Source organism: Rousettus aegyptiacus, unplaced genomic scaffold, assembly GCF_014176215.1.
Source record: "Rousettus aegyptiacus isolate mRouAeg1 unplaced genomic scaffold, mRouAeg1.p scaffold_m13_p_4, whole genome shotgun sequence".
Taxonomy (NCBI): Eukaryota; Metazoa; Chordata; class Mammalia; order Chiroptera; family Pteropodidae; genus Rousettus; species Rousettus aegyptiacus.
In genome coordinates this window covers 132,196,388-132,223,251 of record NW_023416307.1, presented here as the reverse complement: position 1 = coordinate 132,223,251, position 26,864 = coordinate 132,196,388, and the positions used below count along the sequence as shown (strand labels likewise).

The following is a 26,864-nucleotide window of genomic DNA, read 5'->3' as shown; positions in this document are numbered from 1 at the left end:
GATTGCTGAGGCATCCATTTCGAAGGGGCATCAGCTTCAATGAAGTTTATCTCCAACAAACACATTGCCTGCCACACTAGATAAAGAGTCAGGCCTTAAGCCACTAAGGCTCCTTTGTTTTAGAGATCTTGGTTGATTTCCATAACTGACCATTTGGGTTAATTGTTTTTTTTTGTCTTCTTCTGCTTTAAATTCACTCTCTTATGTTTTAAATTCACCAATAATGAGCCACAAAACCTTCTCTCAGGCTTGATTCCAATAAAAGCAGAACCCCAGGCCCCTGCATTCTTTCTCTACCTGTGACCTCACTGTGTGTCCATTGGCATGCCTTGTATACTCCAGGGCCTGTAAGTAATAAGCTTTTTTCTTCAAGGTTTTCTAATGACTATTGCTGAAGAGCATCTCACAATTAATAATAAGAACTAAAGGGTTGGACCAGTTGTAACATTGGTGTATAAAGAGTTGTTTGTGGGAAGCTCGCTGGGGCCTAGGCGACTGCCCCAGGCGTTTCTAGCTGATAGCATTACCATAGTAGACTGAGACCTGCACAAAACAGTAATGCATTGCATTATGACCTTACTATGGCTACATCACCAGGCAATAGGAATTTTCAGCTCCACTATAATATTCTGGGACCTCAATCACATATGGGGTCTGTTGTTGACAGAAATGTCATTATGAGGTACATAATAATAGTATAGTATAGAATAGCATAAAATGTCATCAAATGATTTAATATGGTATAGTAGTGTAAAGCACAGAATGGAATCATATAGTAGAGTATATAATGGAACCCATAAAGTCCAATATTCTTACATCAACGCTGTGTGAAGCAGATGTTATTATTATAATACCCAATTTCCAGATGAGAAAAACCGGAGAGAGTTTAAGAAACACAGATGGAAAAAAATGGAGGCAGAGTTTGAACTTCCCAGAATTTTGGTCTCAAAAGTTGCAGCCAATTTGCCAGAGTATTAAATTAATATTTTTGTTTATACTGCCTAAAAATATTTTGCAGTATCCTTGGTGAATTCAAAAATCAATTGAAAAGAGTGCATGTGTAACATTTTTTTTTTAAGTAGACATGGATTGGATGTCCTGCATTAATTAAGCAGTTTAGATTCTTCAGGAATCAAAGTCCTTTTTTGTTCATATTCACCTGGGTATTATTAGGGGAAGGAAAAGAGATATAGGGTTCCAGCTTCTCTTTTTAGTTCATTTTGTACCATGTAATAAATTTGGTTTTATATTTATCTACAGCTTTATCTTTGACTTTTTGATGAAATTAGCTGGACACTTTACTAATAGCTGGAACCTAATTAATTTTAGGATTCTAGAATCATAAAGACTTTAGAGGTTATCTGGCAAGGTTCAACCCTTTCCATTAACAGAGAACAAAAATGCTCCTTGCATCACAGATTAAAGCCAGCCAAAAATATCTCTGGGGAAAATATAAATTAAAAATGTTGGAATAATTGTCATATAGCAAAAGGGAAATTCCTTTTTTTTTGCTGAAATTAGATCTGATATAGGAATGGGATTTATATCTGTGAAAACTCCTTTTGGTGAATTTCAGTTAGAGATTTAAAAATCAAACTCAAACCAAGATGTTTTATATGAAAGGAGGAGAAGACAGCATTTTCTCCTTCTTCTCCAGAAACATATTTGTCACAGAGTACGATATTTAGGGGTTGGAAAACCCACGGCTCTGCCCCAGATCTTAGGTCCTGAGAAACTTTAAGCCACTGTTTATGACCCTTTTCACTGATGAAGGGCCCAGTATTTATCTATTTTCCTCAAAAGTGCCCTCCCAAAATCTGCAGTTTTGTTTTTATTGATCCTGGGCCAAATATCCCAATGCGTGCTGATCTCAGGGGAAAATGTCCACATGGCCAGGCTTGCTCAGGACAGTCCCAAGTTATGTTCTTTGTCAGAAGTAGTTAATAATAGTGGCCCTTTTATGGTTGATAAATTACATTTTCAGTTATTTATTCAGATTCTAATCCCAGTGCATCTGTGACCATCAGCTTTTGCCTCCTTCAATAGAATTTTGTGGATGGTCTTATTATTTACCTGTGAGTGGGTGGGTGAGTATAGCCTGAGCGATCAGTGGGACTTCAAATTCTAGCTACAACTTTCCAGGAAGGTTTAAAAGTTTTCATAAGTTTCACAAATGTCTCACCACTATGCCATACACCTGAAACTAATATAATATTAAATGTTCACTGTAATTGAAAAAAATACACATAAAGTCCATCTATGTTTGTTATCCATCAATAAATATATTGAAAAGTTGTACCTTAAGAAATATTTAAAATAGTATTAATTACAATAATGACAAATCTTAAAAAAAGTTTTCAGGTAGAAGAAACAGAAATTTGGAAGTGATTGTCGATTCTGATCTTTTCTAATATGCTCCCATAAAACAAGGTATATGTATAGGTGATGAATAAGACAAAAAAAAAAAAAAACTCAAAAAACAAAAAACTAAACTTCCAGAGGAAAAGGAAATAGTACAGTTTATGCTGAAAGAGACTCAAGGGTCATTTACAGTTCCTTCTTCATTCATTTGTCAAACATTTAAAAAGCATCTGTATTTAACACTAGAAAAGTAAGATGACATAGTTTCTACTATCAAGAAATCTTTGTTTAGTGGGAGAGAAGTTCAAGTAAAATAACAATGGACAGTCAGAGGCATTTAGTAATTCAACTTGAGGAGCTGGGGAGAGTCGAAAAGAGCTTTAGGGAAGGGGTTATATGAACTGCTAGACACGTATGAGTTAACCAGATTGAGGTAGAGGGGATGGGAAAGAACACTTTGGGTAGAGGGAATAGGATCTGCAGAGGTGTAGAGGAATGAAACAGTATATATTGTATCAGTTAGCTTTTGCTGTGTAACAGACCATCCCCTAAATTAAATAACTATTATTTAGCTTATACTTCTGTGGATTGTCTGGGTTCTTCTTTCACGGGAGGCTTGGCTGATATCTTCTGGGCTTGGTCATGTAACTATAGATGACTAATTTAATTTTATTCTCCACCTTCAAAGGATGCAACATAGATTTATCCATAGGAATTGATATCTCCACTCCCACAAGGCAAGTTCAGCAGAAGCTTCAAGAGTTACTGCCAGAGCTGATGCAAGGGTTGGCCTTGCTTTCTAACATCAGCTGTGGCATTTCTGGTCAGCGCAGCACAATGTTTCGCTACTTGGTTCCTGGCTCAAATGGCCAGGTTATCTTTGACTCAGGCTTTGAGGAGTATAGTGATGAGATCATTCGGAAGTTCTTAGTTCATCAGGCTGCCAAGAGCAACTATATGGATGTGGATTTTTTGAAGTCCCTGGGAGATCACGCTATCCGTCTCTCTTCTGCAAAAGTGAAGGTAATAAGTGCAGAGAAACCACATTATGGAGCCATCAGGCAGGGTTGGGGGAGAACACTTATGTGACTGAGGCCAACTAAACTGTTCTTCACTGGACATCTTACCTCGAGGGAAATCATAGTCTTACCCAGTCAAGACCAACAAAAAAAATGTACTTTCATTCGGTTAATAAATATTTACTATGTCCAGGAGGCTCTATGTTGAATAATGTCACTGGGGAGGAGAGGGTAAAGACCCTGCACTCAGGTTGCCCACAGTTTAGTGATCCAGATTCTTCCATGGGATAATTTATTCCAAAGGCCACTGGAAGCTATTTTAAGACTCTCTAGCTCCTTATGGCCACTGATTGACATGTAGAGTAGGGCATATTTTTCTTCTCAGCTCCTTGAACTGTCTTTAGTGACAGTTAATGGCTCCCTAGTGTGGCCACCTCCTCCCTTCCTGGTGCCCTGAGACTTTACACCCACACAAGTCCACAGAGATTGCAAGGTCTCATGTGATATTTATTAAGAAATGACATCTCCAAGCTCTGACAGTTACATTTAGTTTTTCCTTCAATCATGCCCTCAATGAATTTATTTCTTGACTAGTATAATACTTTTTTTTTAATTAAAATTTTCTGTAAGGGTAATGCATTTCAATTGTAGAGAATGCAATAAATTTTTGATATTTTTACACTGATAAAGATAATGTTGTAAGACAATTTTTGGAAGATATTTTTAAGTGAACATGTTAAGCTGGTTCAACTCCCCTCCATGCACCCCTCCCTCCCCCATCCCCCACAGGGGAAGTTGAAGTAAAAGTGAATGTGTAATAAAATGAATAACGTATGGGCAGAGGGAACAGGGTGAAAGACTGGATACACCTAGAAAAGCTAAGCTTACCCTTACATTTTGAAGAAATGTGCAATTTATAGCATCCATCTTCTTTAACTCCTTTCCTCTCTTCTCTTCCTTCCCTTCCTCCTCTGGCCTCTTCCTTCTCCCCCTCCCGCCTTTTCTCCCTCTCTCCCTCCTTGCTCTCCTCATCTCTCCTGCCCACTCATAAACAACAGGTCCTTTTAGTGTTTACAGATGGACTGGATGATGATTTAGAGAGACTGAAGGAAACTTCCGAGCTTCTCCGAGGCAAAGGTAAGTGTGCGGAGTTGCCGCTCGGGGTGAGGGCACCGAGTTGCCCTGAGGGATGATGGCGCGGAGTTGCTCTGCGTGGGCCTCATTTCTCTCACCGGGCGGAGATGCTCTTTTAGATTTCCAGATGACCCTGGACTGTATTAAACCTCTTGTGTTCCATGTGATAGGAGTATCGGTGCCCAGCGGGCTGATACCCATCTCCCTCTTAGTATGAATCAGAGGGCTGTTCAGGGCTGAGAGACCCACATCCCTGACACTGATGAAGGGCCTCTCCGAGACAGGACAGACTAATTAGCAGCCTGACATCCGCTTTTGAGAGTGGGGGAAAGGGTGCAGGTGCAACTCCTACTTCATGGTGAGTGGGTGCTGTTTGCTTTTTTAGGCTACCTAGGGGTCCATATGTTTCTTTTTCTTAAACATTGGAATCCGTCGAAACCTGGGCCTTGCTCTTTCGCTGCCCTTCCTCCCTCTTTTGCTCTCTAACTCTTCCTCCTTCTCCATCTCCAAGGGCTGCTGCTAGTATGTATGTAATCTTCGCGAAGTTAGAAAAAGATGCTCAGTGCTCTGGGTGCTTCTAAGCCTGTGTCTGGGCATCTGGCTTGGTAAGTGGTGAGCGGGCTGCATTTCAGTGCTCACCAGCTCCCTCATCTGGGCGTCATTGGGTAGTACCACCTGGACGAGTGTGCCTGTTGGCTCCGGCCATTCCCAGTTTGTGCCACATAAAGGCTGTCAAGCAAACTCAGGATGAACAACCAGCAACTTGACTTGTTGAAGTCTCCTTCACCCTTCTCCTTTCTCAATGGAATATGTTCACAATGTTCTTCTGGGGATGATGTTTTCCCTTGGTTAATAATGTGCTGGAATATTTTTATGACAACTTCCTCTCAACTAAATTTATCACATCAATTGCCACTGGAAGTTTAAATTGTTATACCATTTTCGGAAGGGAATTGGGAATATAAGACAAAAGACTGAAAACTCCGCCTATGTGCTAGATCAGCAATTCCATTTTCAGAAATAATTAAGGATATGTATAACAACTTTTAAACAGAAGATTGTTAAGCAGCTTTTTTTTTTCAATAATAGAGAAAAGCTTATGTGTGTGTATTTGTATGAATTTACTATTCAAAATATTAACACTAACATTTATTCTGAAATTCTACAATGATTTCTAGCCAAATTTGAAATTTATTCTTGTCCATTCGTTCTCTGTTATGTGGATAGATCTAGATGATCTCTTAGTGCCTGATTCAGTAGAATAGGCTTGGTTATGCTGCAATACCAAACAACCTCCAAATCTCAGTGACTTAAAGTAGCAAGAATGTATTCATTTTATGCCTCATGCCCACTCATCTACCCCTTATGCTCATTGCTCAAGGACTGAAGCTGAAGGAAGTGTCTATTCCTATGGTGAGGAAAAGGAAATGGGGCAAATTGTGCACTTAAAATTTCTCCCAGGGGTGACACATATCCCTCTGCAGACATTTAATCGGTCAGAGAAGCCATATGGACTGTTCTAACTTTCAGGAAACAGATAATATTTTTACAGGTAAGGAATAGAAGTTTAATGAGAGTCTATAACTTTCCCAAAGTAGTAAAATCATATATATCATATGCCGTTAAGGAGAAGAGCCAGAATATTTGTGAACAGTCCCAATGTCTGCCACAGTTTCTATGATAAACCACATATCTATTTTAGGAATGGGTTTAAAGGCTGTAACAACAACAATAGTGGGTGAAAACCCTCTATGAAATAAAAATTAGGGACTGTAAGAGAGCTATGAGAGTACTTTGTGTTTCCATTTAACTGCTTAACTTTCAATTAGTGTGACCGAAAAGTATCAGACCAATTCTTTGAGAAGGCACCCCATGGGCCAGTTTTGATTTTAATGAACATGAAGTTTGAGAGAAGACAGGTGAGGAACAGAAGGGGTAGAATGAATGTCTGGGTCCAAAAAAAGACAGACCATTTAAAAGACATACAAGTAAATTGCCCACCTATTGGTATCTTGAAGGATTCTCTGGACTGCTCATTATTGGGCTGGAAGGTGTGCATAAATTAGAAGAACTTCAGGAGCTGGAATTTGGCAGAGGATTTGCATATAATCAACCTCTGAGCATCACACTGCAATCTCTCCCAAACATTTTACTGAAGCAACTTGTAAGTACTTTTTTAAAAAACCATCCCTCACTGGGCCTATTAATTCTAATAATTTTTACAAGCCTGAGAGAATTTTGTCTTTTTAGTGTATAATGTGATCTAGATTAAGAGATAAACAAACAAACAAACAAACAAAAACAAAAAACCACACACACACACAAATGTATGTGATATGGATTCTGTCTTTCAGGATACAGTTGTGGAAAGAACATGCTGCAATATGTATGTAAAGTGTTTTGGAGAAGATGGGCACAGAGGTGATGGCGGGAGTCCTGGGAAGAAGGTGAGAATTTGTTGGGTGTGGATGAGGGAGAGGGGGAGAGTTGACATTTCAGGTAGATGACTGTAGATGGCTACATCCCAGGCTCCGTGTTTTGTCTTTAACACTTTATCTAATTCTATCCTCTTAACAAAACTTTGAGGTAAATATTATTTTATAGGTTTGAAATGGAGGCTCGGAGAAGGGACATCATTTTTCCAAAGTCCCACAGTTATGAAGAAGCATTTTGGAATGTAAGCCCCCTATGTCATCCTGACTCCAAGTCCCACTTTCTGTCTATTATGCTGCCTACTTAATTTATTTGACAAATGCTTTCATAGATTCTCTCACTGCACAGAAGTTTTTACTTGTGTACAAAATTCTTACAACATCTGCTTTCTTTATAGTAGTAGTTGACCTTTCCCCTCTTGGCTATCATCCTATTCTATAACATAAAACTTTGAGTGGTGAATTTGTACCTCTCTATCACTTTGAGGGTTAAGAGACAGGAAAATTACTACTTCATACTTTTTTTTTTTTTAACTACTTCATACTTTTAAGGGAGACTATCTCATTAGAAATGGTCCTCAGATATCCAGGACACAAGGTTCTGTTCTCAACAGCTTCATGATTAGGAGTATTATCATAAATCCACAAGTAAGGTTGAACCAAACCCTTTGGCTTTGCCCATTTTTTTACATTCTCTCTTTGTAAGGTTTTCCATCAGGTTGTTGGAATGCGTTCTTACTGACTTTGAGGATCAGTCTTAATTTAGAACAGTATAATATGAATAATTACATTTTGAAAAATGAATTGTAGTTATGCTTCAGCACTAGATTACTTTCCTCTTCATGTTCTTAAATAGCAAACTGGAGAATCAGAAAATCAAACTCTGGAACCTCTTGACATCATTTTTTTTTTTTTTTTCAACTTGAGGCCTCAAAGGCCAAAGATGAGAGTGTTTTGAATTTTTGACTTCTCTGCTCTTTCTGTCAGTTAGAATTCAATGGTTGGGTGTTTGATTTTCATATCTTTGTTGATCTCAAATAGACTATGGCTCCCATATCTTATCAACCAGTTTTTAGTGTACATAAACAAATCTAGATAGAAAAGGTCAAGCCAAACTCCCTTGGGAGGAAATGGTTTGTGTGTTTAGGTATCTACAAAGAAGTGGAAAAAGAGAGAGACTAAATAGCTGAGTCATGCAGAAGTAAACAGCTATTTCTCATAATACGGGTGGTAACAACTTTGCTTACTGACATTTTGTAAAACAAGGTCAAAAGTCTCTTTAAGGATAGCAGTTTTCCTTAAACATATAACTAGAAACTAGTTTTTGTTTGGATTTTTACAAGAGAATGGCTCGAAAGGTATTTTAGCAAAATAAAAATAGATTATTGTATTGACTATTAAGACAAGCAGGCATCCAAGTTTTCACTGTGGGACAGGCCAAGAATACTTGTTTCTATACGTCTCTGCTCATTATGCTCAACATTTAGTAGCTTCTCAATAAAATGTCTACTCAGCGAGCTGTGGGTCCCTATTAGTAACAATTTTTATTTCACCTAGGTTTGAGAAATGAAGAATTTGGAGTCCAATTTATTTATTCTGATTTTTTTTTTCTTTTCAGGGAGGGAAGGGTTCTGATGGATCACCTGGTCATCCTGGTGAACAAGGCGAACATGTAAGCACTAAATCTTGTCTTTTTTCCTTGAAAGAATAGAGTACAATGGGTTTATAATCAGTAATACTTAATTGCACTTGTTATGAAAGTTTTTCTGACTATGCCATTTAAAATGGATTTAAAATATCTATATAAAAATAACTATTTATTGTTACAAACTTTGTGAAGAAATAGTCTCTAAAGGTGTTTATTGAGGAAATATGGTCATTTTCTTTTTTAATCGGTAAATTTGAGATAACTGAAAATGTGGTCTGTGTTTGATGTGCATAAACATAATAGTAGTTGTTAATCGTGAGTGAAATTGTAGGTAATTTGTTACTACTGATGAAGTAGTCATGTTTGTAAGTGGTTTAATAAAATAAATTGAAGAGAATCAAGGCCATTCTTATAACAAAATCACTCAGATGCCTTCCTGAGTGGCTGAAAAGGTGATGGGGTTATAGTTTCCTACTGATGGTTTGCATATAACCCTGGGTACATCCTAGGCAAGGGAAAGTTATTGAGCATGTGCTTGGCTATGGAAAAAAATGTATATTATAGAGAGAATTATTAGCTAGGGGACTGAAATACAGTAGGGATCATCTTTATTACATCATATAAGTAAGAAAAGGATAAAAAAACTCCATTGTTTTCACTTAATTTTAAATTATAGAAAACCACTTTGCTACAGGTGTCTGTTTTAAAGTTGATTTGTATATACCACTGGTTCTCAACCATTTTGATCTCAGGATGCTTTTATATTCGCAAAGATTATTGGAGACTTGAGGAGCTTTCATTGATGTGTTTTCTCTTGAAACCACATGAGAAATTTATATTTATATTTACCTTATAAGAAATTAAAACTGAGAGAATATGAAATGATTTATTAATTTTATTTCAAAATAACAAAAATACATCCTTAATATACATAATATTCCTTTATAAAAAATAATGATATTTTCTGAAACAAAGTATAATTAGTAAGGAGAGCAGCATTTTAAACCATATTTTCAAATATCTTTAATGTCTAGCTTATTAGAAGACAGCTAGATGCATAGATCCGCTTCTGTATTCAGTCTGCGGGGTTATTGCTTGTAATGTGGCCCCTTAAAAACTCTGTACTTGAGAGAGAATAAGAATAAAAAAGAAAACAACATTTTAGTATAATTGGGAAAATACTTTTAATTTGTGGGCACCACTCCCAAAGGGTCTTGGGTACCTGAAGGGGTCCTTGGACTGAATTTTTTAAATGACTGGTAAGTACGAACATTAGTGTTCTCATTGCTCCTCTTGGAGCAATTTTATTATTCTGAACATTTAGGCTGCCTGAACTTGGAAAATAAGCAGAACTTAGAGAAAGAGAAAAATGCAGCTGCTGAGACGTATGTAAGCTGATCCATTTCTTTGATTACACTTATGGAAGAATTGCTCAAATTTTCTCTCTTTATTTTGCCTCAGTAAGCATAGTCTTAGGCATTAGAAATATAGTCATAAATACAAATTGTGAATTTTTGCTATTTTGTTTAGGAGTAGTGAAAATATTCCTTCTCATTTTATGATATTCTAAAATGTCCTTTACTTTTTATATTATTTTTTTTTTTGCTTGGCCTGTGGAACAATGAGCCTGGCCAAACTTAACCAACACATCAGTATCATTGCCACTAATTTCAGACAAACAGGACAAACAAGCCCTTGTCTGTCTAGTGTAAGAGTTGATTTTGTATCACTTCTCTACTGTTTTAACACCCTAAAACCAAGATATTTTTATATAAAGACTTTCAAGTACTGAGCTAGAAGTTCACAGTGAGCAACATATAGTAGCCCCACCCTTCCCCAGCTTCCCCTTCTGAGATTTCAGTTACCTGTGAAGAACTACTCTCTTAAATATTAAATGGAAAATTCCAGAAAAAAACAATTCATACATTTTAAATTCTATGTCGTTCTGAGTAGTGCGATGAAACCTCGAGCTGTTCCTCTTGAGAGGTGACTCATCTCTTTGCTTAGCATTTCCTTGTATAGCATCTCCATACTCCAGAGTCTCCTTCCTCAGTCACCTAGTAGCTGTCCCAGTTATCAGATTGATTGTCATAGTGTCACAGTGCTTGTGTTCAGTTAAAAGGGCTAACTTACTAATGGCCCTAAAGCGCAAGAGTGGTGAGGCTGGCAGTTCCAATATGCCAAAGAGAAGCTGTAAGTTGCTTTCTTTAAGTGAAAAAGTGAAAGTTTTTAATTTAATTAGGAAAAAAATAATATGCTTAGCCTGCTAAGATCTATGGTAAGAATGAGTCTTCTGTGGAATTGTGAAGAAGGAAAAGAAATCGGTGCTGATTATGCTATTGCGTATCAAACTGCAAATGCATCTTATTGGGTAGGCATTTCGTTATATTACATCAGGTGAGTGCAGTACAATAAGATACTTTGAGAGAGACAACAGTCACATAACTTTTATTATTATAATTGTGCATTATTATAATTCTACTTTGTTATTAGTTATTATCGTTAATCTCTTATTGAACCTAATTTATAAATTAAACTTTATCATAAGTATGTATGTATAGGAAAGACATAGTATTTATGGGGTTAGGTACTGTCTACAGTTTCAGGCATCCACTGGGGGTCTTGGAATGTGTTCCCCTGGGAACAAGGGGGGGGGCTACTGTATATATTTTAAAAATTTTATGGTAGCTACCTTAAAGAAAGTAAAAAAATGTTAATTTTAATAATATACTTTATTTAACCCAATATATCCAAAATATAATAATTTCAACATGTAATTAATATAAAAATTGATAAGATATATTACATTTTAAAATATATTGTCTTTGAAATTCAGTGTGTATTATTTTACACTTATAGCACTTATAGCACAACTCCACCGCAGCTCTAGTAGGTCTCACTTGCTTTTTTCTGTGTTTCTTATAAGAAAAGGTGACTTTAAAATATATCGTCCTCTGAATGGCTTTTAATGTCATATTCCAGCAAAGCAGGTCTTATTGGTTTGCTCAACAGTGGAGACATCCCTCTACAGATGTACAAGTTTCATAATGGGACTCATAATTTGTAGGTTCTCCCTGCCCCCCGCCAAGAAAACCAAACTCTTATTGGTGTAAAACAACAATTATTTTTATTAAGTCCTCAAAACCTGTATGGGTAAAGTGAAAAGGGAACAGAGGGATATTGGGGTCTCAGATGAGCTGACTGGGCCATTAGAGGTGGAGGACCTCTAACCGCTGAGATGGCTTCCTCTCTCGCTCTCTGGTGCTCTGCTGGGATGGCTGGCACGACAAAGGCCAGGACGTAAGTGTATGGCACGTGGTGGCTGGGTCTAAGAGGGAGCACACAGCAGGGAAGGCTCCTCCTGAGTGAGCATTCCAGAAAACCAAGGCTGAAGCTGCAACGCTTCTGGGCAAGCCTCAGAAGTCAGGTGGTCACTTTCTGCCACATTTTATTGGATACAAGCGAGTCACTAAATCCAGACTAGACTCAAGAAGCAGGTGGGGAGATTAGATTCCTCCTTTGATGGAGCCTTGGCAGGGTCACAATGTAGAAGAGCTACAGAGATTTTGTTGTGGCCATCTTTGGGAAATACAATCTGCCAGACTCACAAATTCTATATATTTTCAAAATTTACCTGTCATGAGATGGTGATTTAAATATGTATTGGTTATACATCAAAGACTTAGTTATATATCAAATTAGTCAGATTATCTAAGGTTAAAAGAAATAGGTATGTAACTTCAGCAGTAACAAAAACAGCTGATATTTGTTCATAGCTTCATATGTGCCTACATATTTTGTATACATTTTATCTATAAAACAGGATATTATTATTGTTGTATTATATTTTTGCTATTTTAATTTTTCATAAAGAAACTTGAACTAGCCCCACATGGTTCAAAAGCTGTCAATGTTATTTTTTCCATTAAATCATGGCTATAATTGATTGCTTTCATCAGCTACTGTGAGCGAATGGGGGACCAGTTTTAAACATGATAGAGCTTGATATCCAAATGAGAAACACAGTATGCTCAAATTTTGTTCTCAAACAATTTAACATATGTGCCCATTATAAGGCAAATCCCATTTTCTCATGAGAACACCTTAAAAAATGTTTTTGCCCAATTAGAATATACAGACTTTTAGGGATGTAGTTGAACTAGACAAATGCCTACTCATAATGTTTATTTAGTTACATAGAACTATTTAAAGTCTCTTTTTATACGTTAAAAATTTATATGTAAAATGATGAAAGCTCATGGGATATACAGTACTTTCTAATTTGTATTTAATCAGTTTGGCAAAAGGCGTAATATCTACCATTACCTTTCTTATCCAATATCTAGGTCAAAAGATGATATTAATATAATTCATGGAGTCATTCTTCAAATCCTGATTGGATGTCTACTGTGTGCTAGACACTGTACTTAGGGCTGGAAACCCAGAGATAAATAAGTGAGACATTGTCCTTGTTTCCAAGAAGCTCACAATACAGCAGGAAACAATATAACACAAGAACAACAATAACATATGACATAACAGAAAACGGTTATTAAAAGGGGAGGTGGCAAATGATCTACGGGTTAGGAATGGGAAGGATTTCACCTAGAAGAGAGAGTTAAATAGTGGTTTCTTCTTTGTGGGGCCACAAAGAAACCATCCAATTTTAACTGCCCGAAGGACGTGTTCAGACACATTTCTGTTTTGTTTGAATGCTGAAGTTTTGCCCGTGTGGCTTGACAGAATTGATCAGAAATACGGATAATTTGGATTTGTATGATTTGGGGTCATCAATATGGGCAGTTGATGGATGAATATTCTGATTGCCTTTCAGATGACCTGATCAGGTCTCTGAGGATGTGGAAGTAATTGTAAGAACTGCCATATTTTAGTCATTCCGATGGTCATTATTGTTGGTTTGAATCAGTTGGGCAGTAATAGAAATAGTTGCTTGACCATCTCCAAGTGTATCTTTGTCTTATAGGGAGAAAGAGGCCCCCAAGGTTTTCCTGGACTCCAAGGTGAGGAAGGATGCCCAGGTGTGAGAGGACCTAAGGTAAGCATGACTTTGAGCTGTGAAATTCTTTCCCTATCTGTGTTTTATTCTTGAGTTTGAGGAAAACCTGAATTCTTTGACATAGTTTTGGGATCTTGGCTCCTCCTCAAATGGAGGGTTTCCCAGTAGCAGGGCCCAAGAAAAGGAATCAAGTGCAAATAGTTTACTGGTAAGCCATCTCAGTAAACACTAGTAGGGAGTAGAGAAGTTAAACAGGGAGGGAAGGTGGCCTAAAAAGGGTACATCATCAATTGGATCATCACTGTGGGCAGACAGAGCTTAATCCTGCTGAAGAACTCTAGCAGCCAGTGTCAAACATGCACCTCAATGTTAACTCTCACTTAAGGGCTGTGGGAGCTGGGATATTCACACACCAAATATGTCAGGCATTAATTGAGTGCTCCTGCCAGAGGGTAATAATTCTCCAGCACTTCTGGCCTATCCTGCGTGTGGACAGGCTCTGGTGCCAGAAAAAGCCCCTCTGGAATAGTCACAGTGCTGGCGGTTGGAAGGTGAACTTGACATACTGAAAATTCAAAGGCCAAAAGGATAATAGATGAAGCACCCTTTTCAAACAATTGCATTAAATGTCTCTTAACCTTCTATGTTTAGAGAAATCTCCTTTAATAAGGCCAGAAAAAAATTTCTGTAACTTTATAGTACTATATAGAGTTTTTTTCTGACCACAGTGATCATATTCTGTGTATTTTAACAAGTAATTTTTTAAATTAATTTGTCTTCTTTTTCCTAGAGGCTCCCTCATGCTTGTTGGCCAGTGTATTCTCATTTTAGTTTGAAAAATATGACTTATAATAAATAGCAGGTCACTGCTGTTTCTTGCTCACCCTTACTATGTGAGGAGTTACAAAGTGTCATTTTCTTCAAGTCACAAACAAGAGGGAGCAGCAGCAATCAGAGTGCTGAGACATATGTTATAGCCACTCGAGAAGAAATCTTCATTTTGATCCAATAATTGCTTTTTCTTGAAGTCAGGGAACATATGGTTTTCTAAAGGAAACAGTGGTTTAAAAAGTCTCATTGAAATTCAATTCTTCTTATTTCTTCCTAACTTCAGGGACCAAGAGGATTTTCAGGAGAGAAGGTAGGTGACCTTCTTTATTCTTTTTAAACTGGAGAGCAGTTTCTTTTGGAAACAGAATACTGAGTTCAGTCACTTTTCTTTTGCTTGAGCAAGGTGAGGCTTAAAACCTTTATATGAGGGGATATGTCATATAATATTAACAGGCAAACTGCCATGCTAAAGAATGGTTATTTGTAAGACATGTATTTCAGGCTTAAGCCTTGCTAATGCTGTAATAATTGAGCCACCATATTTATCACCTAATGATCTGGAAGTGTTGGTCCTGAATTGAAGGTGTGGTTAGGAGGGTCTGGACAGAGTAGGTGTCAAATGGGAGAGGGATGCTAGGACGGGGTTGGTAAGAAAGGAGCTGGCACAATAAGGAAATAACTTCACATTTAGATTCAGAAGCAAAGGATCCCTTTTTTCATTTATTTATCAAAGAGTATTTATTAGGTACACACTCTGTTCCTACATTATACAAGGGGGTGGTTGCAAAGTGATGAACAAGGGAGACAAGGGCTCATAAAGCTTTTTTCCTTCTTTCTTCTGGTACCACTGATTCACCTGCTATGGCCTGGGGCAAATATATCATGTACCTTCAGTCTGAGAGTTTGATATGCTTATGTTCATGCGCTAACTCAGCTGTACTTGGTTTTCAAAAAAGCCTGATATTTGATTTCCTCGTGTGGACAGCAGGAGTAAACCGACTATTCTATACATGTAAAATGTATTGTTTCTGCTTATAAAACTCTAAACTTTTTTCAGAAGATACTTAAAATAAATGTGTTAACTGTCATTTTGAGATAGTTGGCAAAGTGAAGGGCCCGGAATTTGAAAGCGATGGCATATTCGATGACATGTCACTGTGCAGCTGCCAGCTCTTACTCTTATCATCTATGTAGCCTTAGTTTTCATTTCTTTTCTTAAGGAGATTTTTTATTGTAAATCCCCCACACATATGGATATACTTCCTTTTAGTCCCTCCTTAATCAGAGACCATCCAAGTTTCCATTTTGCAGATTAATTCAGGCATATTTTGCAGTCTTCTTAAAAAAAAAGTCAATGACAAAAGGACCATCTTTAACATGCAACCAGTGGGAAATGTTTCATTCAGTCTTCTTTTTGCATAAAGAGACTTACTTGTTTCCAGTGCAAAAATTTAAAAGGAAGTCTTTCTAGCCATTCACAATTCGAATTTCTCTTTTTTTCTTATCGTTTTCTTTGGCCTCTGAAACTGCTGGGAAAAACAGTGTATAATGCTAATGACTATTTCAGAAAGAAAATAATCATTGCTTTTTAGTAATTGAATGCAGTATATAAATGTTGCTTTGAAAGGTCTGGATTTTTCTGAGTAAAAAAAAAAAATTAGCAAGGAAATTAACATCAAAGCAATAACTATGGCCACCTGGTCCTCTTGTCCCTAGCATTCCCATCTTCCTTTACTTCACAGGGCAGTGCTGGTGAGGATGGTGTTGATGGCCTGGATGGAGAACAGGTACAGAAAGGTTCTCATTCTATGTTTATCCTCTCTACTAGCTTGACATTTATACTCTCTATTTTATACTTTTCACAATTAGTCTAGATATTTTAACATGCATGCTCAATAATGTCAAACATTAATTTATATATTTGTCCTAATCCTCAACATACTAAGATCCTAGAAATTAGCTCTGATCAGCTGCCTCCTTCTATATTACATATTATTGTTTTGTATTTTATTTCCATCTTTTGTTGTTGTTGTTGTTAAATTCTACCAATTAGACACTATTATTATTGTTTTATAAGCCGATGCTTATCTAACTTTACCATCATATTTATTACTATTACTGATGCCTTCAAAAGAATATGAAAAGGCCATATTTTAGAATTTCCTTTAATGAGGTCCATAAACTCCCCCTGGTTTTTATTTCCTGGAAAATCTCTTTATTTTATCCTTTTTCTTGAAAGGTAGTTCTTGGGTAAACAATTAATTTTTTTGAATACTTCAAAAATGTAATTTCATATTTTTCTGGCTTCTACTGCCTTTTACTATCTTTCATTATTGTAGTTAAGTTATCCATCAACTAATTGTTGTTCCTTGGTCACCAATCTTAAAAAAAAATATCAGGCTGCTTTAAAATTTCCCTTGTTTTTAGTTTGGTGCAGTTTTTTCTTTTAACTCTAAGGTATAAACACATGTAGTTTTTTCACGTACACTTGACATTTTTTATTATTTTGTATTAGTTTCAGGTGTACAGCGTAGTGGTTAGACATTTACATGCTGTACTTTCCCTCCCTGTGACTATTTTCTTACTACCAATTTGTACTTCTTAATATCTTCACAGTTTTCTGCAGTTTCAATATGATGTGTCCAGGTGTGGATTTCTTTTTATTTATTCTGGTTTGGATTCATTAGGCTTTTGAATCTAAGCATTTGTGCATTCTATAATTTTTGGAAAATCCTTAGCGAGTTATCATTTTGAAATTTTTATCTTTTTCATTTTCTCTATTTTCTATTTATGGGAGTCTAATTAGAAATTTGTGAGATTTCATTCTATCCTCAATGTATCTTAACCTCTCTTTCATATTTCCTTTTTCTTCGTCTTTCTGTGCTACATTCTGAATAATTTCCTCAGTTTCTAATTTACTAATTGTTCCATTACTTCTGTTTAACATACCATTTCAACTGTCAGTTAGATTTTTAATTTAAATTATTCTAATTCTCGCCACAAGAAGTTCTATTTGATTCTTTTTCAAATCTGCTTGGTGTTTTTGTTTTTTTTTAATAGTTGCCTTTTGTTTTTACTTATTCTTTTTTTCCACTTATTTAACTGTATTAAATATACTTATTTTGTATTCTGTATATTGTAATTCCAATATCTATAGTCACTGCAAGTCTGACGTTGTCGTCTGTTGTTTCTGCTGACTCCCCGTCTCGGTGTCTCCCTCGTGTGTGTTGTGTGATCTTTGATTAAACTCATTTTTTTATTGAACTTAACTGTGAGAAGTCACTAAGGCCTGAGCTGAAGGTTGTTTGTTTTTGCCACATACTTGGTGGCACAGCCTTCTAGGACCACTTTAGAATAGCTGATCATTTTCCACCACACTCACAGTGAGTGATAAGAAGTCCTTAGGACAGCCAATGGCTATTATTACGTGGATTCCTGCTTTTTCTTTATTCTGAACTCTAAAGAATTTTTTTTAATCAGCTCATTAATGGATGTAAAATATTTTTAAATTTATCTGGAATTTTAAATTGTTTTTCCAAGGGAGAATTGTTCATACTCAGAAATAGAATGGTAGAGAAACTTTCTACTGTTGGCTGGATTTTGAAAGTATGTGAAAAAAGTTTCAATAGAATGTGACTACAGTTTCTAATAATATAGTGTGACTAATATAACAAAGATTGCTTGCTTGTTTGTTTGTTTGTTTGTTTGTTTATTTTAGGGTAATCATGGAATCCCAGGGTCATCTGGAGAAAAAGGACATAGGGGAAATCGGGTAAAGTATGAAAATGTTCCTTCATACTTCTGCTGGTTAAACTGACCTTGAGAGTTTATTTTTAAGCTTTGGGAAAAGATCATCTAGTACTAGATGATTAGGAATTAAAGGGCAATAAATATTAGGTGACTATTTGGAAGCTTTAACTTAAGGCCTGACTCTGTCAATACTGAAATAATTAATGTAAATAAAGTTAATTAACTTTTGTAATTGTCGTTCTCTGTCTCATAAGCTTTTGTATCTCAGTGTCACCAATGATTTAGTTTCCCATCCAAGGCCTTTCAACCACATTCTTCACTAAACTTAGTCAAGAATTGTCCTTCCCAGGACTAAGAAATACAAATTGGCCATTATAAAATAGTCACGGGGATATAAAGGACAGCATAGGGAATATAGTCAATAATTTTGTAATAACTATGTATGGTGTCAGGTAGCTACTAGACTTATCAGGGTGATAGCTTTGTAAGTTATGTAAATGTCTAATCACTATATTGTACACCTGAAACTGATATTATATTGTATGTCGACTATAATTAAAAAATAAAAAAAAGAAACATCCTTTCAGCTCAAATTGTATACTACTCATTGTCCCCTGAAGAATCCTGTGCATGCTTACTTCTGTGCCTTGGCTCATGCTAGGTACCCCATCCTGGAATGCCTTTTCCCCGCCTCCATCCTCAGTGGTTATTTGAGTATCACTTTTTCTTCAGTTTCCAGCTCTTCTCTTTCCTCTTCATGATGCCCTCGTCCACCATGTCAATCTGTAGTGATCTCCCCCTTCTCTACATCCTTCCAAAGTACATTATTTGTACTATTTGCTTGATAGTGACTTTACACTGCCTTATGCTTGTAATTATATTTCTATGTGTAAGGAAAGACATAGGTACTCAATTCTCCCTTCCTGTGCCTATGGCAGACATTACTAACCAATTATAGAACACAGCCTGAAGGATCCATCTCAACACAATACTATGATCAGCTTCTGTAGATTAATTGGATTAGATAAGGGGGATTACATTTATTTAAATATATATATATATGAGGGGTGTGTGTGTGTATGTGTGTGTATATATACACATATATGTATATATACAGATACACACACATATATACACATATCTGTATATATACATATATGTGTATATATACACACACACCCCTCATATATATATATGTAATCCCCCTTGAGGTAAAGCAATACTCTAATTCCATGAGGGGTATAAATATATATATGTATACACACACATATATATACATATATATGTGTATATATATGTATATATATGTATATATATGTGTATATATATGTATATGTATGTGTATATATGTGTGTGTGTGTGTGTGTGTATATATATATTTATACCCCTCGTGGAACTAGAGTATTGCTTTACCTCAAGGTGTGGATTGATTTCCTGATAAGTGAAATAAGAAGTCACAAGATATGGCTCTTTATTGAGGTTTAATTTCCAATCTGTAGTTTGTGGATTAGAATTTGGAGAAAGTGGAGGACACGACACTTTCTTCAAGATGGGAGAGCCTTCAGTTTCCATTGAATATAGTTAAATTCTATAAACACCTGTCAAATGTTTCCTACCTGTAAGGTGTTTTGCTAGACACAAAGAAGAGTTAAAAGATAAATAAGGCATAATTACAACAAAGAGCTTATTAGCTGGTGAAAGAAATAAGATTTGTACAGGAAGAACTATAATATAAGATAGGATAAGATAAAGATTGTAAGAATGGTACAAATAAAGAGTGAATGGGAGCATAGTGACTTGGGAAGGAATCTAAAATAGAATGGTGTTTCTTCATCCAATCAATCATCAATATTTACTGAGCATCTATTGTAATTCAGGCATGACTATAGAATGAGGAGCAAAATAGGCATGGGTTCTCTATCCCAGAACTAGATTTTATGAAGAGAGACAGCCATTAATGAAATAACCATGTAAATAGACATAAGATTATTGCTGAGATAAGTGCATGAAAGAGAAGTAAATGACAGGGAGATCTGATTTAACCTGTGCCATCAGAAAGCCTTCATTAAGGGTGTAAAGATGGGATGAATCTCAAAGGATGAGTAACAACCAAATGATGAGGGAGAAGAGAGGAGGGTAAGGCACCAACTTTCCATACTAACATGGTGCTGAAGGGTGGAGAGGACTCTGGCATTCAAGGGAATACAGAAAATCAAGACATTTTTCACTTCTGTAAGAGACACACAGAGTGTTATTCCAGGTTAAGAAAAACTAAAGGCTGAGAGTTAGAAGGGCTTAGAGTGGGTTTGGACAAACAAGGATTCCAATTCAACAGGAGTGGAAGATGAGATAAAAAGTATAAAGAGTGAGAGGAAAGTGCGGAAGGGCAACTTGGAGTCAATTTCATGCCATGTTTAGGGGTTTTGTTTTTTTCTACTGTGTAATCAGGTGCTATTGACAGTGTCTAGGTAAGGAAGATGCTTGTTCAAAGCTACATGTTTAGGGATTACTCTGGAAGCTGGTGTCTGGGTCAGAAAAAGGAGGGATGGGAAGTTGAACAAATCATAATAGGAACCATAAACCAGTCTCTGTACTCAGGATTTTAATTTACTATTCCCTTTAATCCCTGTAACAACTCTGTAAGATAGGTTTGCCTGTTTCGCAAATAAGAACATTGTCTTAGAGAAGTCAAAAAAAAATTTGCCTACCAAGTAAAGTAAGCATCAGGATTGGATGTTTCCTTTTACCATTGTATCAGCCAGAACAGAGGTAAGAATGTCTCAAGTCATAATGAGGTGTGGCTTCTTTTGGCGCTTCGAGAACATTCCACTCCTTGTGTGTCTGAGAGCCAGATCTCAGAAAAGGGCCCCAGTTCATTATTTTCTGAATGTGGCATATACCTTATAGAACAGGGGTCCCCAGTCCCTGGGCCACAGACTGCTACTTGTCCATGACCTGTTCGGAACCGGGCTGCATAGCAGGAGGTGAGCAGTGGGAGAGTGAATGAAGCTTCATCTGTATTTGCAGCCCCTCCCCAGCACTAGATTCACTACCTCGGCTCCACCTCAGATCATCAGGCAGTAGATTCTCATGGGAGCACAGGTCCCTGGTGCCAGAAAGGTTGGAAACCGCTGCTCTAGAACCAGGCATAGAACTAGAACATCCTCTGAGGAAGGTTCTTGGGGTAGGGACTCGCCCTGACTCTGTAGCTCTGTGGGGACTAGCATTCTGATATGGTACCACTAGGGCAGGTTTTAATAGAAACCACCATTTGCTTATCATGTCATAGCCTTATGGCAAGTTGCTTCATCTCTCTGGTTCCCTGTCAGGAGTAGTCAGGAGCTCTGGAAGCATTTTCCTCTCTTTTATTCACTTTTTTTTTAAATGAGATCTTCCTCCACTAATGCTGCCCACATTTGAGATACAGAAAGCCTTCTTATTCTTACACGTGTTTCTGTGAGTAGTGAAAAGGTCAAGGGATTTGGTAGTAAGGAGACCTGGATCCAACTTCCCTGAGTCTCAGGTCCTTCATCTGCAAGTGGGGTAATTCTTAAATTCTGAGGGTTAAATGAGGTAGTGCACACATAGGGCCAAGCATATGACAAATTTCCAATAATATTGTGTTTTTTTCTGTTTCTCAGTCTCACTTCTTTGTAAATGGATACTTTAAATTCGAGTACTAAATTACCCTTTAAATTCAATTTGTTTTTTCCTCTTAATGTTTTCTTTATTTTAGGCAATAGGTGATTTTAGAAAGTTACACTTTTTTTGTGTGTGTGTGATTTAAGGGCTTGACGGGACCACCTGGACATCCTGGAGAGCATGGAGAGCCTGGGTTAAGGGGAGATCCTGTGAGTGGTGGAGGAGGGGGTTATGCTGCTTTAATCCAGGGACTTGTAAACTGTTTGCATGAGCACAAAGGCAAAGAACAATTAATCATTCATTCATGAGGCATCATTCAGCCTATTTTAGTATTGTAACAACAAAAAAAAGATTTGAGAGGAAACCTATCTTATGAAACTTTTGGTTTCTTACAAGAGTTTGGAATTTTAATTACATTATGTATTTGGGATTACTGAGTAAGCCTAAACAATTAAAAGTGTCCACTTTGGTGCCTTTGTTTTTTTAAAAAAGCATGCTTCGTATAATTTCCTTTTTTTTGGTCTTTCCTGACCATTCGAAGTAAGCAACCTTTTACTTTTCAGGGAGATCCTGGCATTGATAGTTACCTCCAAGGTCCTGATGGAGAAAAAGGAAGGCGTGGACATCAGGTAAGATGGTCTCTTTTTACTTGGGGATACTGGTGCACGTGGGGAAAGATGATAGCTGTTGGATCAGCATAGGAAAAACCGGAGAGCAAGCCTGTCCATGGAGATAGGAGCTTCCAATGTTAATCCCCACTATCTCCTTGTCCTTGCATCCTCATCTCATAGATTCCTCTCTTTTTTTCTGTACAAATCTTATCTCCCATAACACTAGTGATACATGTCACTTTACCTCTCTGTCCCTGGTTTCTTCGTATCCCAAATGAAAAAGTATCAGACTCAATGATTCCTGAGATCTTTTCAGTTTTAGAATTCTCCAATTTTATAATGATGTCTTGATTTTAAAACATGCTCACGGTCATTACTCTGCTGGCTTGCTTTCCATCACTGCTGATGCCGATTGATGTGGGTCAGGTATTAGCCATTTTTAGAGATAGGATCCTCACCTAGGTCCGAAGCCTAGAAGTGTCATGATAGAAGACATCACAGAAGGAAAAAGACTTGTTAACTTGACAGATGCTTACTTGTTTGAAGCCATTTTTATATATTTATGTCCTAGACATTAAAATACATGACTCTGAAAAATGACTAAAATAACCTAAGTGTCTTTGTCCTCATATCTCATTCCCAATTTCTAGGAATGAGGTCTGCATACCAACATATTTACAGCTGTAAAGGAACCTCTGTTTATTTTCATCTCTAATTTACATCCTTTGAAAAAACTTTAGAATATCAGTTCTCCCTGAATGTAGTTAGTTCATATCCATTTTATATATGTCTAGGTCCTGAATAAAATCCAGTTTGTAACAAGATCATTATTACGTAGCTATGTGAAAAAACCATCACGATTTGTTGTAAGAATTTCTCATCCTGTTGTTAATTACAATTATTTTGGAAAGTCCACTGAGAGGGTTCTTTTTGATGAGTTGAGATTAGGGAGTGCTGTGAATATCAACTCAATAACAACGACAACCTACTCAACTATGTGACTGAGCTAAGAGAACAGCAGGGCAGCAACTAATTCATTTGGGCCCCAGTTTCCTCATCTGGAAGGTGGGCAGATTAAAGAAACTGCTTCAAAGTTCCCATGAGTTGGTGGTTGTCGTGGGAAGAAATGTCATGATCTATGTATAAATTGAGCTGTGGTTCCGTGGTTTGCTTGTGGTTTAACAGCTGGGAAGGAACTCAGGCCTCCGGACACACCATCCAGTGTTGTGTCCATCACAGCGCAGATGTGAGCCTCATACTCACAGCGTTCACAGGTCTCCATCATTGACTTTAGCTAAGATTAAGCTTGAACATCAGATCCCTGAATTGTGCATGCAATCAAAAATTGTAACCTTTTGAGGCAGTGCCATGTTTTTGCATTTGTGTTGCTCATGGTTTCTTCTACTCCCATGAGCTTTAAGAAATGTACTCTAAGAATTTAGAAGACATTTCCCCTAGGGGGCGCTCTTTCATTGGTTTTAGTTCTGAGTGGATCCAAAGAGCAGATTTGAAGTTGCGGTTTGGATGGAGAAGATGCTCTGATGAAGCAGCCTTTCAAATCAAACTGAGAAACATTGTTATATACCTAGGACTGGGGAAAGAATGGAAAACCAGTCATGCTTTTGCAGTTCAGGGGAGAATGAAAACCAACCAATACAACCTTTTTGGAAGGCAGTCTTAGGCAACATACATCAGTTAGAATGCTGTTTTTTTTTTGTTGTTGTTGTTTATGTTTTTTTAATATACAAGTGACAGAAGGCCTGACTGGCAGTGTTTAGCTAATAAACGTGTTTGATAATCCAGGAATAGGTGATTCCAGGTTTGGTATAGTGGCTCAATGATGCTATCAAAACCCAGTGATGTCATTAGGGATGCAGCATCTTTCTTTCCATGGGGCCATCCTCATCATGGTCCGTGGGCTTGGCAGCCTAAGAATTTTGCCTTTACCTTTACATAAAATGCCATAAGAAAGGGGACTTTCCTTTCATTAGGGCACTACCAGCAACATTCTCTTTATAGCTCATGTAGTTCATTGACTGGGTGGGCCCTATACTCCCTACCTGCCCTCGCCCCATTTTAAGAGAGCCAGAGAAAGCAAGTCTGTGATAAAGGAAATGAGATTGCCATGATTGACTTAGACCTGTCACAACTCACCCCTTGGAGCCAGGCATGTTGTTTCCCCATACAAAACTAAGATTTTCTTAGCAAGGAAGAAAGGGGAGAGAGTATTTTATAGCCACTGACTGCATCTGTCACAGCTTAAGATGTGTACATCCTTTGATGCAGCCTTTCCAGTTCTAGAAGTTTATCCAAAAGCTAATCATGGACCAACACAAAGATTCAGCTCCATGGATGATCACCGTAGTGATTTTTCATCACTACAATGCTTAAATGTGCAGTGATAGGAGATATTTTATATAAACAATGGCAAACCCACATGATAGGACATTATTAAGCCATGAAAAATAATTTGGAAGACTATTTCATAACAAGAAAAACATTTATGATGTAATATTAGGTGAAAAAAGAAACAGATTATAAATTTATTCAGCAAGAGTTCAAATTGGTAGAATATATCTATGTCTATTTATCCTGGAAGAATTGTTGAAAGAGTCTGTATTGAACCTGTATAACTTTTACCCCAACTTTTTATTTCGAAAAAATTCAAATCTACAGGAAAGTTGTAGTTGTAAGAATAGCACAACGAACATCGATTGCTATCATTTAGCCCTATTTGATTTATGTCTTTCTATACAAATACATAGGTAATTATGTATTTATTTTGCTGAGCTATTTGAGGATTAATTGATGATATCAAGACATTTTGCTTTTAAACATTCAATACATATCTTTTAAAAACAAGGACATTTTCCTATATAAGCACAATGCAATCATCATGCTCAAGAAAATATTGATGCAAAATTGTTTCCATTATACAGTCCATATTCGGATTTCCACATTTGCCCCAACGGTGCCCTTTGTGGCTATTTTTATTGTTGTTCTGGATTCTAGTCAAGGACTCTGCAGTGCGTGTGGTTGTCTTGCCTCCGTAGGATCCCTTAATCACAACCGTTGTCCAGTCATTCATTTGTTTACATGACATTGACGTTTCAGACAAGGTATTTTGCTAAACATCTCTCAATTAGGATTTGTTTCCTTGTCACTAGATTCAGGTTAAACATTTTTGGCAAGAAATTAAGAAGTGCTTTAACCTTCTCAGTCACCAGGAGAGACACTGTGTCAATTTGTTTCATTATTGGTACATTTATTTGGTCACCTGATTAAGATGGTGTTCACCAGGTTTATCCATAGTGAACATACTTTTTCCCTCTTTCTGATGGTTAACTAATCTGAACAATGATACTCTGAGACTGTACATTTTTGTTTCCCAACCATCTTTTACCCAGTGGTTCCAGCATTGGCTCAAATAATTCCTTTATTATACTGGCTACAAAAACTATTTATTGTTGAAATGAGAAAATGATAAACATTTTAAGAAAGAATCTTCATTATATCAAGACCTATTGTGAGAGTGCCGTATCTTAAGCCTTCTCCCTTCACGCAACCCACTTTATTTTTTAAAATCCCATTATAAAAGTCACACTTTGGGAATACAGAAAAGTAAACTATAGAGAGAAATACCAATAATTTCAGTAACCAAGAAAACCATCACTCTACTGAACTTTCCTAACTCATTGATGGCAAAGTTACTCTCCCTGAAAATGTCCTAGTACAATATAAGAAAATGAGGAATTATCATTTTGTCTTTCTCTATATTTGGGATAAATTATTCTTTCTCAAATTTAGCATACTTGAAAAGAATGATTTTACAGCACATTTTTCTACTTTATAAACTTTTGATAAAGGTAATTTTTAATCGTTGTATATTTAAATAAACATTTCCACCACAACTTAATTGGCACTTCCCTCATATTGTTTCAGAATTTAATCTAATATAACAGTTGGAAGAATACTTTGCAGAACATGTTTTTGTTTCTGCATTTCACGTTCTTTCCCAGTTTATATATTTTCATTGAGTTAGCATGCGACTTCACTGGATGATAGTCTAAGATATCCCTACTTTGGATCAGGTGATATACATTTCTCCTGAAAGATAGAATCATACTTTCTCTACTAATTTTTCCATTTCTGATCTTAAAAAAAATCGAGAGCACTAGAGAGTTTCCTTATTGCAACCAGTCCCTTTGTCATCATCTGTACATCTTGATCACTCCACACATGCGGAGACACATTCTTCTACCTGTTGTTTCTGTCTGTACCCTTTCAGATGCAGGTAGAAATAGAAGTACCAATATTTTTAAAATATTAAACATGACTCGTTGGAGAATGTGTATAACTATTGTCCCAGCATGGTGAGCCCTGAGAAGTTATAAAATGAACAGTCTTCGGGGAAAGATG

The 26,864-nt window shown here is 36.8% G+C and overlaps 1 protein-coding gene across 9 annotated transcripts in view; it reads left to right on the top strand.

The window, feature by feature from the left end:
- LOC107508459 (collagen alpha-4(VI) chain) overlaps nucleotides 1-26,864 on the top strand; it is a 114,136-nt gene that overhangs the window by 49,021 nt on the left and 38,251 nt on the right. For all 9 annotated transcript variants that reach the window (XM_016140253.2, XM_016140251.2, XM_016140258.2 and 6 more), the window contains 11 exons: nucleotides 3,050-3,384; nucleotides 4,439-4,517; nucleotides 6,533-6,678; nucleotides 6,869-6,961; nucleotides 8,565-8,618; nucleotides 13,579-13,650; nucleotides 14,726-14,752; nucleotides 16,185-16,229; nucleotides 18,161-18,214; nucleotides 21,981-22,043; nucleotides 22,398-22,463. In XM_016140253.2, the coding sequence (XP_015995739.2) occupies nucleotides 3,050-3,384; nucleotides 4,439-4,517; nucleotides 6,533-6,678; nucleotides 6,869-6,961; nucleotides 8,565-8,618; nucleotides 13,579-13,650; nucleotides 14,726-14,752; nucleotides 16,185-16,229; nucleotides 18,161-18,214; nucleotides 21,981-22,043; nucleotides 22,398-22,463 (1,034 nt within the window). The remainder of the gene's footprint in view (nucleotides 1-3,049; nucleotides 3,385-4,438; nucleotides 4,518-6,532; nucleotides 6,679-6,868; nucleotides 6,962-8,564; nucleotides 8,619-13,578; nucleotides 13,651-14,725; nucleotides 14,753-16,184; nucleotides 16,230-18,160; nucleotides 18,215-21,980; nucleotides 22,044-22,397; nucleotides 22,464-26,864) is intronic.